This window comes from Sebastes fasciatus, chromosome 11, assembly GCF_043250625.1.
Source record: "Sebastes fasciatus isolate fSebFas1 chromosome 11, fSebFas1.pri, whole genome shotgun sequence".
NCBI lineage: Eukaryota > Metazoa > Chordata > Actinopteri > Perciformes > Sebastidae > Sebastes > Sebastes fasciatus.
This window is the reverse complement of record NC_133805.1, coordinates 4,936,253-4,953,129: the sequence shown is the minus strand read 5'-3', so window position 1 is coordinate 4,953,129 and position 16,877 is coordinate 4,936,253. Positions and strand designations below refer to the sequence as shown.

The 16,877-nt window shown below is 40.3% G+C and overlaps 2 protein-coding genes across 2 annotated transcripts; both read right to left on the bottom strand.

Moving 5' to 3' along the window:
- Positions 1-11,834, bottom strand: LOC141776447 (acyl-coenzyme A thioesterase 11-like). Its single transcript, XM_074650060.1, has 17 exons — positions 11,743-11,834; positions 8,497-8,694; positions 8,286-8,355; positions 7,240-7,300; positions 5,917-6,021; positions 5,646-5,781; positions 5,459-5,550; positions 5,143-5,204; positions 4,907-5,026; positions 4,599-4,737; positions 3,785-3,840; positions 3,448-3,514; positions 1,714-1,797; positions 1,485-1,618; positions 1,154-1,321; positions 377-503; positions 1-281 (listed from the first exon to the last, which is right to left on the bottom strand). The coding sequence occupies exons 2-17, from the start codon at positions 8,684-8,686 to the stop codon at positions 42-44; spliced, it is 1,851 nt and encodes a 616-aa protein (XP_074506161.1). The 5' UTR covers positions 8,687-8,694; positions 11,743-11,834; the 3' UTR covers positions 1-41.
- A 2,133-nt stretch (positions 11,835-13,967) lies between these two features.
- Positions 13,968-16,877, bottom strand: LOC141776480 (tripartite motif-containing protein 16-like). The gene has a single exon (XM_074650095.1). The coding sequence runs from the start codon at positions 16,714-16,716 to the stop codon at positions 15,010-15,012; it is 1,707 nt and encodes a 568-aa protein (XP_074506196.1). The 5' UTR covers positions 16,717-16,877; the 3' UTR covers positions 13,968-15,009.

The window sequence follows — 16,877 nt, the reverse complement described above, 5'->3', positions numbered from 1 at the left end:
CACTTTGGATGTAAACTGGCCTGTAAAGTACCACTGACTGTCTACAGCTGTGTGCTGTGGAGGGCCACTGACAGATTATCACCTTCAGTATCACAGGTGGGGCTGTCTGTGTTCGTGGCCTGATATTGGCTGGTTTGCACCTCAGAGGTGGACTGCAGTCTTTTCCTGGTCAGGTATTTGCTTAAGGAGCAGAAGTTGTGGTAGAAAGTGGAGGAGAGGCCGGCGATATCTGTGGAGATGTAGGGAAGAACCTCTGGAGACGCCTGGTTATAGTAACTGATCTGAAAAAAAGATCCAAATAATAATAATAATAGAGAAGTTTGTTAAGACTATATGTAAATATACAGCAGTTTAATCAGCTAAAATATTGTCTCACCACGGATGTGTTGTTTTTGGTCTCCAGTATGGTAAATCCAGCACACAGAACCTCTCCTCTGTTGTATCCCTCGGTGGGAGGGTGAGTGGGCAGGGACACTGAGCGCAGTGCGATGATGTACGGATCTCTGAGGAGAAAAAACAGGAACCGACCAGTAAATCCTGGAGGATAGAGGTGTATGACCTTTGACCTGTCATTTAGACCTTCCAGACAGTCATTCTACTGACGGCCGTGTTTTGAAGGTAACCCACAAGTTGTGAATCTCCTGCGAGATGGTTAAGGTTAGGCATTGACCTCCAATGGTTAGAGTTAGGCATTGACCTCCAATCCTGGAATGGTTTAAGTTAGGCATTGACCTCCAATGGTTAAGCTTAGGCATTGCCTTCCAATGGTGGAGGTTAGGCATTGACCTCCAATGGTTAAGGTTATGCATTGACCTCCAATGGTTAAGGTTAGGCATTGACCTCCAATGGTGGAGGTTAGGCATTGACCTCCAATGGTTAAGGTTATGCATTGACCTCCAGTGGTTGAGGTTAGGCATTGACCTCCAATGGTTAAGGTTAGGCATTGACCTCCAGTGGTTGAGGTTAGGCATTGACCTCCAATGGTTAAGGTTATGCATTGACCTCCAGTGGTTGAGGTTAGGCATTGACCTCCAATGGTTAAGGTTAGGCATTGACCTCCAATGGTTGAGGTTAGGATAGGTCGTCGAGCAACAGGATTCGCGAGAGTTTTTCGCAACTTGTGGGTTACCATCTAGACACCATCGTTACTGACCCGCTGCCACATGGCTTCCTATTGGAAGCCAACAAGATGAAGTCCTGGAGAATCCCTTCACACTGCTGGGCTGACGTTGAGGAACCTACTCCACCTTGACCCACTGCTGGGGTCACCACTCGATACAGGAAGTCATCATCGTCCACCTGGTGAATCAGCTCACATTCCCTGATTTAGGAGAGGACACAGAGAGATACCACTGATGAGGATGTTGATAGAAATATAGCTTATTTGAAATAAAGTGAAATAGTATTGACTATATTGTTAAAGGAAGAGTATCACATTTTGGGAAAAGATTTATTGAATTTCTTTCCTAAAAGTAAAGTATTACTGATAATGTGTGTCCCAGCTCGCCCTGTTGCTCAGCTCAGCCAGCAGACAAAAGGCTCTGAGAGCGGGAACATCCACCTCCGACTCCACCCGAATACTCAACATGGACTTCTGCTCCAGGGTGTACAGACGCACCTGGGAACAAATAATCACATGAAACATCTAGCTCCTTCATGGGGATAAAAATACTCTCATACATAAAACACAAAAACTCCCAGCAGATACAGTACCTTGTCTTTCTCAGAGCTGAGGCTCCAGTTGTTTCTAGCAGCCAACATCTTCAGAGCTGAAACATTGTTATAGCTCAGATACACCTGGAAACACAAACACACACACACACAACATACATACTGCATTAGCAAACAAACACGTAAGCATGCACACGGAGCAGAAGGTACTATGTCAATACTGGGCCCTGATGCTACTCCTCCTGTTCTGTATGGAGGAGGGAACCTGCTTAAATCCCAAATGAATGAATATATAAATAAATAAATAATAAAATAAAATAATAAATAAATGACTCAATAAAAAAATAAATGTCATAAAATGTAGCAAAAATAATATTAAAAATAAATGTAGCCATTAATTGATTGATCAAACGTGACATAAATTGATATTTCTGTTTTAATTTGCTTCTTTATTTCTTTATCTTTGTATTAATTCCCTTATTAATTTACTCTTCTGTTTATTTTATTTTTAATGTATTTATTTATTTTTGCATTTATTTTTTATTTATTCATTTATTTTTAAATAATATAATATATAAATAAAAAATAAATTAATTCCTAAAAAATAAATACAAAAAATTGATAAAAAATTAAAATACAAATAAATAAAAGGGGAAATTAAACAGAAGAGTAAATAAAAAACCGAATTAATACAAAGATAAACAAATAAAGAAGCAACTTAAAATAGAAATATCAAATGTCACATTTTATCAATTAGTTAATGGCTACATTTAATGACATATTTATTTATTTATTGAGTCATTTATTTATTCATTTATTTAGGATTTTGGCAGGTTCCGTCCTCCATAGTTCTGACAACCGCCTCGTAAAAATCATAAAATTCTCCTATTACATCCTACAAAAAGCATCACCCCAATTTGACATATTAGCTTAGTAGGGCTGCACCAAATAGTTAGCCTCATTTACAACTTTGACACTCAAAATCTAAATCAACATTTGAATGCTGTGCAGCTATTTTTTCTGTTACCATTGCAGAGACAAGATTTAAAGACATCACCTTGGACTTTGTTCAAAGAATTTATTTTTTAGTGTGATGACGTCGTAAAATATGACAACAGACATAATAAGCTTCATTCGAAAACCCCAATAGAAGCTTCAAATGTAAAGAAAAAGACTTTCGATGCAGCCCTACTTGGTAGCGAATGAATATGTATCTTTGTTTCACCAATTAAATATATTACTGCTATTTCATTTTCCAAACTTTGACATATTTTTTTAGATTCTGTTCCTCAGTTTCATTAATTTCAGTACAGCATGAAAAAACCTTTCTGAATAGTTCATCCATCACAGTCAACATAATGTCTGGTTTTAGTGCTGCCAAAGTATAACGAAGAGCAGATTTTTCCAATAAGTCTGATAGTATTGCAACATACATGAAATGAAACGATACCATTGCTTGGAAAAGCGGAAAAAGCAATGTTCACTTAGATAAATGATCTCCATAAATGTGCCTTCAAGCTTAGTTTTAGACTGTAAATGAATTGAAATCCATCAAATGACTAGTGCCATAGTAGTGACCCAACATGAGTGACATTGTTGACCAGTTTGTGTAGTCGTGCAAGTCAATAATCAAAGCTGTGCCAAAGATCTATAAGTTCAGCCAGTAACCGTATGCGTGCTCTCTCTGTGCATCCATTCCTCTCCATGTGGAGTATATAGTAATGTGTTCTTGATCACAGCACATGTCATCGTTACTAGTCCTGAGTGACTCCTCACCTGGTTCCTGGGGTCCCAGGGTACAGACAGAGGGACTTCGCCCTGCTTGTGGGAAATGATGTACTTTCTGAAACAACAAAAAGGGAGCGCAGTTAGAAGCATTTCGACAATGACTGGGTGATGCATCTGTTTATTTAAACTACTGAAACACTGTTTACCATGGGCTCAGAGTTTGATACTGAGGTATCCTCTGGCGGTTTTGACCTCTAGTGGCCCCGTAGACCATGTTTACAGTGAGTTAACTGAAAATATCATACAAACCGTATCACTTCTGACACACAGAACGTGGATTTGAAAGCTAAGAAAGTACGTGCTCTTCACAGGAGTAGACCGTTACCTGTCCAATCTGATCTTCTTCCTGGCTATGGCCTCTTGAAACCTCCTCCCCCCTTCCTGGAAGTGAAAGACACACAGAGAGAGACAGACGAAGACACAGACAGAGAGAAATTCAATCCAATTAAACACCTCAATTCAGCTACCCATCTTCTACTTCCTCTTGTCCCGTTTAGGGACAGTGGTCGGAAGTTGGGGGACTCACAAGAGATAAAGAAAACCAAAGAAATGATTGAAATTTGACCTCACTCTGTAAAATGACCTGTGGTGACCTCTAGGATATTCACAGCCTCATGAAACTTTACAGCCACAAACTAGCGACCTAGAACTAGTGACCTGCTATCTCCCCCTAAAGACCCCCTGGACCCCCCTAAAAAAGCCAAAAACTGGTCTATTGTCGGTCTCAGAGAGTTAATAGATATTCTACAAAAGAACTCACTAAATGAGTGTTATAGATTACTATTTCAGTATCTTAGACAAATTAATATGATTGGAAAAATATGAGTGTTTTTTTATTTATTTTATATTATATACAAATATTATTATATTATATTATATTATATTATTTTATTTTACTTTATTTTATATTATATTATATTATTTTATTTTATTTTATTTTATTTTATTTTATATTATATTATATTATATTATATTATATTATATTATTTTATTTTATTTTATTTTATATTATATTATATTATATTATATTATATTATTTTATTTTATTTTATTTTATATTATATTATATTATATTATATTATATTTTTCAGAGGGTTAATGCGTTCTTCATGAGTAGTTCATTCTGTTGGTTGACTCACCAGGGGTTCGGGTCGTATCCATGGTAACGTGCACAGCTTCCTGTGGTCGTCGAGCACCTCGAAGGTCATGAAGGCAGAGTTTATGTGTCGGTTAGGCCCTTCCTCATGGTAGGCTTCAGCTCGCACCCCCACCTCCATGCTGCAGCACACACAGAATCACTCTTCAAGTCCTATGTACGTACCTATTCTTACTTTTTTTTTTTAACACCGAGCCGTTATCGTGACCCGTTTTCTCCACACAAAATCAGTCAGATCTCATCTGATCTTGTCTTCTGTATCTCTATGTGTGATTCTGGACACACTGATACCTGTTTTTGAAGGCGTTGTTGACTATGGCCTTCAGCAGCAGTCTGTCTCCAACCTGAGAAGGTCCTCTGAAGGTGAACATGTCGATGGTTCGCAGAGTCGGGTGGGCCTGACACAGACGACTGAGTAGAGAGATTATACAACAAGAGAACATTACACCTGTAACCCTGGTGCATTCAAATAAAGCACTTCAAATGTGTGTGTGTGTGTGTGTGTGTGTGTGTGTGTGTGACTGTACCTGGCAGCAATAGTAGCTACATTCACCATCCAGGCCATGATCTGTCCTCCAAATGTATTCACCTGGTATTTAGATAAACGGAAATGATGATCCAGTCATCTCACCCCTAAAGACTACGACAGCACAACACTGACGGAATGAACGAAAAGCCTTTGAATTCATTAAAACCTGAGTTTGTGATGGCTTTTTATATACATGTATGTTGCCATACCAAAATTGTATAGCAGTACAAAAATGACACTAACCACCATATACTCTCAAATCAGAACATAACTGGAGATAAACAGGCAAGTTTATAGATACATAAATAAATAACCTGATGGTTAGCATGTGGTGGTAGAACCAGTTCAACACTCTCCACCTTGGTCTTCTCTGCTGCCACCGCTCTGCTTACTGCTGAGTTGTCAGCTGACACACACACACAAATTAGAAAGTTAATGCTTGGTTTTAAAGGATCTGGTTGGTGTTATCTATACATTTGCAGCAGCGTGCATCACACCTACCCTGCAGGATGGACCCATGAGAGAGCAGGTCTTTGATGATGTCATCGTGTAACATCCTGACCCTCCGTCTCTCAGCGGCCACGCTGTATTCAACCTGCTCTTTCTCAGTGTGAGGTACAACAGGCTTCAGGGTCACCTGTGAGTAAACGTCAGTAAGTGTGTCTACTTAGTGTCAGGAAGCCTTTAACAATACCTACACACACACATACAGTACGTACACACACAAAAGCAGACTGTTCAATAGCAAAAAAAAAATCAACACACCCCTTACCTTTTTTCCTGTGCTGGTGCGCTGGGTAACAAAGGTGGCGTAGGCGTGACAAACCCTCCAGTGGCGATCAGAGAACAGGTCCTCACATCTCACCTGTATGCCCACCTGGGATGGAATATATCAGGGACAATCTACGGTCAAACTCTTATGCTTTGACTATAGACTATATATGATATGATGTATTCAGCAAACAACAATAAATAACAAGATTTAAAGCTGCCAGCAGTGATTTGACTTCACGGCACGCTGCTGGTAACTTTGGCTCAAAAGCTCACTGAGGTCTTCAAACTCTAAAAAACACAATAACTGATTTTTTTTTTTACCACTTGTGGGCAGCGGAAACAGATTATGAACACTGGAGTATCATTCCCAGTTTAGTTGATATGGCCAACTTGTTAATTAAAGTTGTTTATTTACACATCCAACTGTTACGGAGCGATTTGGAGTTGTTTTAAGTCCAACATTCACCCTCTTTTAGCTCCGTTTTTGGTCTCCACCAAATCCTGAGCAGGGTATAGTGGTACGCGATAATAACGCGTTAACACAAATTTGTTTTAACGGCACTAATTTCTTTAACGCAATAACGCAATCGATCTTTCGGAGGTTGTAGTGGGCTCAGTTTTAAAGCTATAGTGAAGATACTGGTATCATATCAAACTAGAAAAACCTGAAGAATCCAACGGTACCAACCATGTCATGCTACCATGTCGTGAAGGAGGCTTAATAGCGCTCCAAAGTTGGCTAAATTTTAGCGAGGAAAAACTGTCATGGCCATTTTCAAAGGGGTCCCTTGACCTCTGACCTCCAGATGTGTGAATGTAAATGGGTTCTATGGGTACCCACGAGTCTCCCCTTTACAGACATGCCCACTTTATGATAATCACATGCAGTTTGGGGCAAGTCATAGTCAAGTCAGCACACTGACACACTGACAGCTGTTGTTGTCTGTTGGGCTGCAGTTTAAGCATATTGTTTTATGCTAAATGCAGTACCTGTGAGGGTTTCTGGACAATATCTGTCATTGTTTTGTGTTGTTAATCGATTTCCAGTAATAAATATATACATACATTTGCATAAAGCAGTATATTTGTCCACTCCCATGTTGATAAGAGTATTAAATACTTGACAAATCTCCTTTTAAGGTTCATTTTGAACAGATAAAAAAATGTGTGATTAATAAACGGTTAACTATCATGAGATTAATTAAAATATTGTAATCAATTGACAGCCCTAGTATGAATGTAAAGACACAAAGAATGAGTTGGTGTCTTTGTATAAATGCTGGAGTGTAAAACATAAGTGAGAACACAACGTAAATCTGACCTCCATGCTGGTGTTAAAGGCTCTGTTGACCTTTGCCTTGATGTTCACCACCTGACCAACGCTGAACAGAGAGACAGAAATGAAGAATGAGTACATACTGTATATAAAACATGGATGTATAATAAGAACTGGATACCAGACCTACTAGATGGCGCCCATTCAGTCCAATGAGAATTGCTCGCCTGGCGCATACGTCAAAAAAAGGTTTTGTAGCTTCCAGGTTTACTCCCGGGGTATGCGGCACACTGAATACGCGCAGTAGTGTTTCTCCCGCTCTGAACTCTCCCAAGTTACCACAGACTTTACATCGTGATGACGTCACAGATGTTTAAATCACTTTTCTCAGATTGAGGAAAGTTTTGCAAATGTAAAACCTCCATGGATCAAAACTTCATACTAGAAAGAGTCATAATCAACCTTGTTTGCAGGTGGAGGTGTCCTGTTAACAGTTTACAGACCTCTCTTTCACAATAATGGTCTATGGGGAAAATGCTTTTTGGGAAGCAGGGGGATTTTTCACTGCAATACCGCAAGCGCCGGATGTTGATCCCGACTTTCGTAGTGGTCAAATGGCAGTACTGCAACTTCTGTGTCCGTCACGTGATGCCATAGGGCCCAAAAAGACTTTTTCACAGACTTACATTGGGAAAGAGACGCTGTTTTTTAGGTAAATAAACTCCCCAGTACGAACACTCTAATAGTCCTTATTTAAATCATTAGGTTTCAAAAGTTGTAAAACGCACTAATAGCCGAATCCAGAGTTATTTAGTGACGTTGTGACCCCGTGACCGAGTCATGTGACCGAGCGGACGCTACAGCGTATGTTCCATGTGCACAAGATCCGGGTACTTTTCAAGCCATTTTGTCTTCATGCGCCGCTGAGTAACTTTCATAGGAATGAACGGGGTCCCGCCTCCAACGCTGTATCCAGTTCTCTTCATACATCCATGGCTGTATCCAGGTCTTATTATACACACACACACACACACACACACACACTATCAATTCAGCAGGACCCACGCCTCTGTGCACACACTTCCTGTTACCTGATGGTGTGTTCAAAGTGGATGTCGTCCATGGAGGCAGTGACGCAGGGACACCCAGCATGCCTCTCAGCTGCCCATATGAAACAGACACATGTCAGCATGTCCTGTCTGGCTACTCAGTGATTACAACAGACTGTGGAAACTCACAAGTGAAATCATTTCAACACACACCACATGACTACTGAATCACACACTCACACACAGATCTCACCAGAGAGGCAGGCACTGGAGTCCATCCACTTGAGCAGCTGTCCCACGCTCAGCTCCTGTCGATGGTTGCTGTGACAGGGCATCACCATCTGACTCATTTTCACCTCTGTCGGGTTGACGCTCCCTTCTTCTTCTTCGTCTTCTTCTTCTTCATCCTCTTCCTCCGGATCACCTGACACTCTGGAACTCATCTTCAAAGCTGAGGGGAGAAGAGTTTCTCAGGTTGAGATGGATTTCAGTTTCACGTTAGTTTTCTCAGTCAGCTTTAAGAAGATTTAAAAAGTGATCATCAATATGCATCTCTTTCATCACCGGTGCGTCCATGCTCCATTTTTACACCTTTTGATAATAACTCTTCAACATGTACTGTTCAGTTTTGTTTTTTTTACCAACTCTGGGCAGATTCTGGAGCTTAAACCTAAAGTTGCTATGACCACGCACAAATGAAACGTTATCTTACCTGATGTGTTTTATCCAGCAACTCCTGGTCTTTTTATCTATTATTTATGTGTTTTGCTAATTGTGATGGTGGTGGGACTTTGTGTAATCCACTGCGTTGATTTCACCCGTTCACCGCACACACAAATGCCATTACACTCAGAGAGCGCAGACCTCCGCCAAGCTGCATGCGCCATCATCCACGTGTATTTGTGTTTATGTTGAGATCAGCTGTACGTAGCGGAGCATCGTAAAACACTTCATTCAAACTGGACAGAAACAAAGTAAAACTCACCTAAACCGTCGTCGTTACTCTTTCCAACAATCACCAAGTGTGCTTTGGTCAAACTCAACTGTAATTTCACCGAGTTTAATGTGAAAAAACTCAGAATCTACAGGTGTCCACCCCCCCCCCCCTCCCCTCCATTTCCCGCACTCTCTCTGTCCCTCTCTCTGCAGGCAGAAGGAAAGAGGCTGGGTGACGCGTCATCAGTTACACTGCGCATTGTCCTAAAGCCTGTGGCGTTAATGCACAAACTGAGCGGAGTTATTAAAAAAAATTCCAGAAGCCGGATCATGATCTGGATCGCCATCAAAATTGAATGTATTGTTCATTGTGCCACACCCCAGCCCTCCAAAACATTTCATTCAAATCCATCTTGGACTTTTGGAGGAATCCTGCAAACGGACAAACCAACAAACGCCGGTGAAAACATAACCTCCTTCCTAGCCCTTCGGCCCTGGCGGAGGTAATAAAATTAGTAGCTAATGCAATAAGTTGGTCTAGCTAACTACACCTAACTAACTAGAAAGACAAACAGGTTTGCGGCTCAAACGCAAAAAAGCTTGGGTGCGCCTGCAGCTTGGAGGATGACCTTCGACCTGCAGCTTCTACTATAGTCATATGTCAGATTCCCATTTTACCAACAACCTTCTTTTTTTTTTTTTTTAACTTTGAACACAAAATTATAAATCAAAAAATGTCAGGAGTCAAGAAATGACTCAATAAATATAAAAAATATCATAGAAAATACACTGGAGGGGGGGGGGGGGGCTTTAAGTGTAAACATGAGGGTTGCAGTCTTGCAGCCAATGATTGCGACATAGATAACCTGCAACAGCTTCCTGTAAACAATGATGCATTTTCAACTGAATGCATTTTCTATTTTCTGTCACAGTCTGTTTCTCAGACCCCCCCCCCAGAAAGCCACATAGTCCAGGCATTAGACGGGGGCCAAGGCCTACTAGACTGGTGGTTTGAACATGACATTAAATGCTGCAAGGTGAAGCACAAATGCACCAGAAACCCTCATCTCAATGAAGTTAGTGATGTTACGTGCTGTGCCGAGGCTTCGGAGCGTGTGTTGAGTAATCCAGGAAGTTTTCCGCGATGCGCGTATCGAGGTTTGTATCGTTTTAGACCAATGACGTCATTGATGACGTCCAAAGCCTCGCTGCCCGGCCATACCATGTGACTGGTTCAGGAAGTGGTTCAGATTTCACTGGTTAAACCAATACCACTTTTAAGAAGTGACACAGAACACTAATATTACCCCTCCTACCATTATTATATTATATTACACTACAATACAATTATTGACCAAAGGATTGGTTTACACACATAAGGTGCATTAGTCACAAAACAATTACAGTTTATTATACATGTATGTTATATACTCATAATATACTTACTAGAAAATAGCCATTATATTATATATAACAGCCTTCACTGGCACAAAATACAGTATATCTCAGATCTGTGGTCCCAGTAGACCACTTACACATACACACCAAAAACTGACAATAACCTGATATTTTCAGGTGGAGTTTAATTTCATTCTCACTGTGCAATATCATTTTCCACTTGTGCAATTTTGTTAATAGTCTGTCAATATTATATATAATATTTTGTTACACTTTGTTTAGCTCTTTTTTTTGTGCACTATCCCCTTTGCTGCTGTACACTGCAAATGTCCCCACTGCAGGACTAATAAAGGAATATCTGATCTTATATAGAAATAAAATATTTCTACAGATTCTACTTCATATATAACAGCAAAACCTGACAGTACTGTTCCAAAAGTAAGGAATAAAATGTGTTTATAGGAGTTTAAAAATGATATGACTCATTGTAAATCATGTTTTAAAGAGAATGAATTATTTCAAAAAGTAAGTATTGTAGTGAAATATCATTTTGCAAAATCATTTTCCACTTGTGCAATTTTGTTATTAGTCTCTTTATTGTCCATACTGTATATACTGCTCCTATTTTTATACTTCCTTCTATTTAAAGGGTTCATATTTTGTTACACTTTGTTTAGCTGTGTTAGCTGATGCATCTTGTTTTATCTCCTTTGCTGCTGTACACTGCACATGTCCCCCCTGTGGGACTAATAAAGGATATCTTATCTTATCACATGGTTAAGATCATATCTGCCTGTTTTACACTCTTTGGCCAACAGGTGGTTTTGTTGTGCACATGAAGCAGAAGAAGAAATGAAGCCTTTTCTGAACCATTTTGCTGGAAAGCTTCCTGAAGCTTCAGCTCGCCATCACTACATTATAGTGAGTAAGCAGTCTAAAAACCTGCAGACTGACCTGTTCAGAAGAGTCCAACTAGATGGCTGGATACACAACCAGACTGTTGCATGACATGACACGCAGAGAAAACAATATAACTTTACACACAAACTCGACAAACAGGTAATTAACGTTACTTTAGACAGTTAAGACATGAAATAACTGATACCAAAGTTGAACAGTTGAGCTTTGACATGTTTGTAAGCTGATTTAATGAGGAGGTACCAACCTGAAAGCGACCTGTGGAAGTGTCAAGCTAAACTTTGATGTCATGTTTATTATAACAAGACCAGCAGAGGGTGTTCCGGTAATACCTTTCAAAATAAAACAAAAAAAAAACGTTATTAAAGGTCCCATATCATGCTCATTTTCAGGTTCATACTTGTATTTTGTGTTTCTACTAGAACATGTTTACATGCTGTAATGTTAAAAAAGCAAACTTTATTTTCCTCATACTGTCTGCCTGAATATGCCTGTATTCACTCTCTGTCTGAAACGCTCCGTTTTAGCGCATTTTGACGAAATTACAACAGAATTGCGTTGCTAGGTAACAGCTTGGGTCCATGTTTACTTCCTGTCAGCTGATGACATTCACATGCACTGCAACCAGGAAATAAACTGGGACACTATTAATATGTTTATGTTTAAATCTGTGTAAAGGGTCTAAATATTGTATATTTCTGACATCACGAATGGGCAAAAATCCTGACAGCTTGTTTCAAATGCAGAGTTTCTGAATACGGGCTGTGTGTATTTCCCTGTGGATTGAGCGTTTCGATACTTTTACAGTATTTATATAGGACTTAAGCCTACTTTATAATAAAAAACATGAAATCTCACTTTTTTATAATAATGGGTCCTTTAACTTTTCAAACAGTTAAAGTTTTTTTTTAGCTATTAGAACAGCAGTGGGTAGAATTAGAGCAAATATGATTAAAACATTTTTTATTTTTTATAAAACTATATCCTGACAATAGTGCAGTAGTGTCCTCCGGTGCTGTCAATCACTGTTTTCAGAAACATCTTGTACTGTTTAGCTGTAAAATGAGAAAGTTTGTGACCCTGCAGCCATGTTGAGATCAAGTTGAGGAAATACCAAGCTTCATTAATGACGCATGTTTATTCACATGCCAACAATACGGCCGTTCGCTGTCCTTCAAACCATGCAATGTCTTCTACAAGAGGTCAAGAGGTCAGACAATCTCCATTAAGTTCACTGCAGTGTCTGAACTACTGTCCATCGCTCACATTTTCTACAGAAATCTCTGGATCAAAATGAGCATTCACAGTAATGACAGCGATGACGAGGTTCAGGACTGCTAGTTCAGCATCTGACTGTGATATGGATCAGTGTCCTGATGACATTCATGTCCTTCAGACTAACAGCTAGATGTGAAAGTTTGGCTTGGATTTTGACTGAATGAGTTCAGGCTGTCAGATTGGTGGATTAACATCCTCAGACCACTTTAAAACTGAGCACTCCTGACCTCTTGTGGTCCAAGTCGGAGCTTTCTGAGAGAATCTCCACGTGTTCAGCAGTCAATATACGGAGACAGAAGCACTTTCAAACACAAGAAACGATCACAGGAGAAGTATTTCATATTATTTTCGTAGATAGTACCACCTGCTGACCAGCAGTCATTCCCAAGCTGCTGCTCTGCTGAGCATTACTCAATCACAATATCATGTGATACTGTTTAATGACAGCAGCCGTACTGTGTGATGGGCTACGCTGACATTTAAAATGAGTGATCCCAGGAGGCAACAACAGCTTTTCTTACTGCCACACAGCCCTCACTGGGCCGCTCTATCACCAAGAGCTCTGTTAGGGTGAGGAAAACGACGGCCTAGTGAGGACGGAGCCCCAAACTGAGAGAAAAATATGCACTTGTGAATTTTTACGGGTTCATTTGGACAAAGACTACTCTATATACACTATTCAGGACACTCAGACAGAAGACAGTGTGGAGTAGTCTAGAACTTAACCAGTAAAGTAAAGCCTCCTCTACACACAACAAACAGCGAAATCCATCTGAGAATAACTAATAATAATTAATGTTAAATATGAATAATGTTGTGGGATTATTCCTTATTTAATGGGATATTTTTGGATTCATACATAATTATTACATACTTATATATAATAAATAAACAAAGCATTGGAATAGTGATTTGGAGGTTAAATACCATGAACACCAAATAAGTTTGGATCCAGTGTGATTTCACGACAAACTCTGTTCTTTGACTGGTTACAAACAGCTGACTGACAACAGGGAGTTATCAAACTAAACTGTCCTGAAATATTTAAATGGCTTTATAATCATTTTTTTCACATATTTAACGATCTACTTTGAAGCATTTGTGACAAAACGGTTTAATTTCAGGACGTCATCCTGATCCAAAGCAGCCTGGAGCTTTGTATGATACCCTGGAAAAAAGACAGGAAGAAAAGACTTAGTTCATTCTTGTTTATTGATTATAGAAACCTTCAGTTTGTTCACACATCCCATCAGTAAAGTCTGTTAAATGACTCTTGTTACAATGATTTCACGTACAGATTCATTTTCATCCACACAATCAGTTTGTTTGAGCAGAATCTCAGCGATGTAACAGAGAATAATGATTTCCTTATTGATTATGATCATGATAATTACAGTTTCATTAAACATCTCAGTATCTCGTTTGTACGTCGATCTGGACGACAACATTTAGTCTGCCCAACAAATAAATGTGATTCTAGATATCTTTACAAAAAGTGGTGAGAACAGAATATCTATGATAAGAAATAAATCACTAGACCTTCCTTTAAGACCCGTGCAGTGGAAGAGAAACAACAACACACACACACACACACATATATATATATACATATTCATCAAACATTTAGAGCACAGAGAAGTTTACATTTTCATGCAGAGAAATATCAGTTCAGGTGAACAAAGATCATCATGAGCAGTGAAACAGACACAGGAAGGAGCGCCACCTGAAGACACTCACACATTTACAGAACAACTCATGAGAAGATGTCAAAGCAAAGAGTGTAGAAGCAAAGAGACGCAACTCTGCTGCTTTTTTGACAACACTATTAAATGCCGCCATTTTGGACTGAAAACGCTTCTTATATTCATAATATTTTATTGTTCAACTCCGGCCGTTTTGGTAGAATGTGACAATAGAATAGAAATAATGTAGTTTTACTTATGTACGTCACTTTGTAGGTGGACGTTTTACTGGCTTCCGGTAGTCGCTTTCAGTTCAAAATGGCGGAAGCGTAGCTCTGCTGCTGGGCGCTGACGTTACAATGGAACAAACAATTAACCTTCACTTCTTGGTAATAAACATTCTTTGGTCAAAGTAGAGCCCGTAATGTTTGATTGACAGCTGATCTCTGTGCAGTGATGACATGAAAAGAAAAATCAGCTCTGCAGCAACAATGATGGACACCAGATAAGTTTAAGAGTTAAAACACAGAATTGAACCCTTAAATGACTTCTGTCTATTTCAGTTTACACAACTCTGCAGTGACATCATAATAAGGCAGACAAAGTCCAGCATAGAGAGGCTCAGTGAATGTGGTCTGGACCCTGCTGAGGAGAGTCATGGTTTCAGAGACGCTGTAGAAGGACAGAATACCTGCACTGTGATCCAGGTACACTCCTACTCTGGAGGACAGAGGACCTGAGACGGGGGTTTTGATATTGTTGTACAAAAATATATTTTGGTTACAATCTAACGCCCAAGATTTGTCATTGAATCCAAACCCACATTCATACCACCCCCCTGCTCTCCTTATACTCTTGTATGCGACTGCTACATTAACTCCTCTCCCTCTCCTCTTCACCTCCCAGTAACAACGTCCAGTCAGACTCTCTCTACTCAGGACCTGAAAACATCCAGTGAATCTGTCTGGGTGACTAAAATAAGACTGTTGTTGTGGCATTAATATTGCTTTTCTGTTCCCCTCAGATAATAGCAGATTTGTGTATGCTGTGTTTGGATCCAGTGTGATTTCTCGTGAATATTTTAAGAATCCAGCTCTGGTCTTGGGCTCTGGTTGTGGCAGTAAAACATCCACTTCAGTCACTGGTTGTGAGACGTTTGTCCATTTCTCTCTCAGAACATCCTGTAGTTTATCTCTGACTTCTGACACAGCCGCCGTCACGTCCTCAAAGTAGCTCAGAGGACGGATATTGATGCTGGATGAGTGTGTAGATTCACTGAGTGGTGACAGTGAGGGGTAGTTGAGTAGAAACTGGTTGTGATCCTCTGTGTGTGACAGCAGCTTCAGCTCAGCGTCTCTCCTCTTCAGCTCAGTGATCTCCTGCTCCAGCTTCTCCTGAAGCTCTTTGACTCGACTCACTTCACTTTTCTGCTGGGATCTGACCTGCTGCTTCACATCACAGCTTCCTTTCTCCATGAGACGGATCAGCTCGGTGAAGATCTTCTCACTGTCCTCCACTGCTTTATCAGCAGAGCGATTGACAGCCTTCACCTCCTGTTGGAGCAGCTTCACATCTTTCTCTCTGTCCTGGATCCTCTGCTGGATGTTGAGTCGACTCACCTCCAGCTCTCTCTGCCTCTCGGTCCTTTCTGCTGCAGCTGAGACGGTGTCGTGGCCTTTATGTTCATCCATTAAGCAGAGATAACAGATACACTGCTGATCAGTACGACAGAAAATCTTCATCACCTCATCGTGACGAGAGCAGATGTTCTCCTGGAGCTTCTTGGAGGGCTCCACCAGCTTGTGTTTCTTTAATGGAGCCACATCATAATGAGGCTGGAGGTGTTTCTCACAGTAAGAGACCAGACACACCAGACAGGACTTGAAGGCTTTCAGTTTCCTCCCAGTGCAGACATCACAGGCCACATCTTCAGGTCCAGCGTAGCAGTGATCAGCAGGAGCAGCTTGGAGTCCAGTCTTCTTCAATTCCTCCACTAAATCTGCTAACATGGTGTTTTTCATCATGACAGGCCTCGGTGTGAAGGTCTGCCTACACTGAGGGCAGCTGTAGATCTTCTTCTCATCATCTCCATCCCAGTAGCTTTTAATACAGTTCATGCAGTAGCTGTGTCCACAGGAAGTAGTCACCGGATCCCTCAGTAGATCCAGACAGATCGAACAAGAGAAGGTTTCCTTCTCCACCTGAACTCCTTTCTGCGCCATTTCACCTCTCAGTAGTAGCAACGACTGTCTGAGTTTCATTTCCTGAGAACCAACACTTATCTTAGTTACACCCACCTTCAAACTGTTGATCTAAAGGGGAAGGAACAAGGACATAAATGGACCGAGTGGAACTGTCTGTGTTTGAGAGCAGGAAGAGGAGGGAGGAGTTATTAAGCTGATTCATTCCAGGACATGGAGCA

What these genes read in the sequence shown, in the direction of transcription:
- LOC141776447 (XM_074650060.1), bottom strand. Translation starts at nt 8,686, where the DNA reads ATGAGTTCCAGAGTGTCAGGTGATCCGGAGGAAGAGGATGAAGAAGAA. An exon ending in CCTTTAACACCAGCATGGAG is followed by an intron (nt 6,022 to 7,239) that starts GTCAGATTTACG and finishes ATTCCATCCCAG; the next exon opens with GTGGGCATACAGGTGAGATG. An exon ending in CCTGGGACCCCAGGAACCAG is followed by an intron (nt 1,798 to 3,447) that starts GTGAGGAGTCAC and finishes TTGTGTTTCCAG; the next exon opens with GTGTATCTGAGCTATAACAA.
- LOC141776480 (XM_074650095.1), bottom strand. Translation starts at nt 16,716, where the DNA reads ATGAAACTCAGACAGTCGTTGCTACTACTGAGAGGTGAAATGGCGCAG.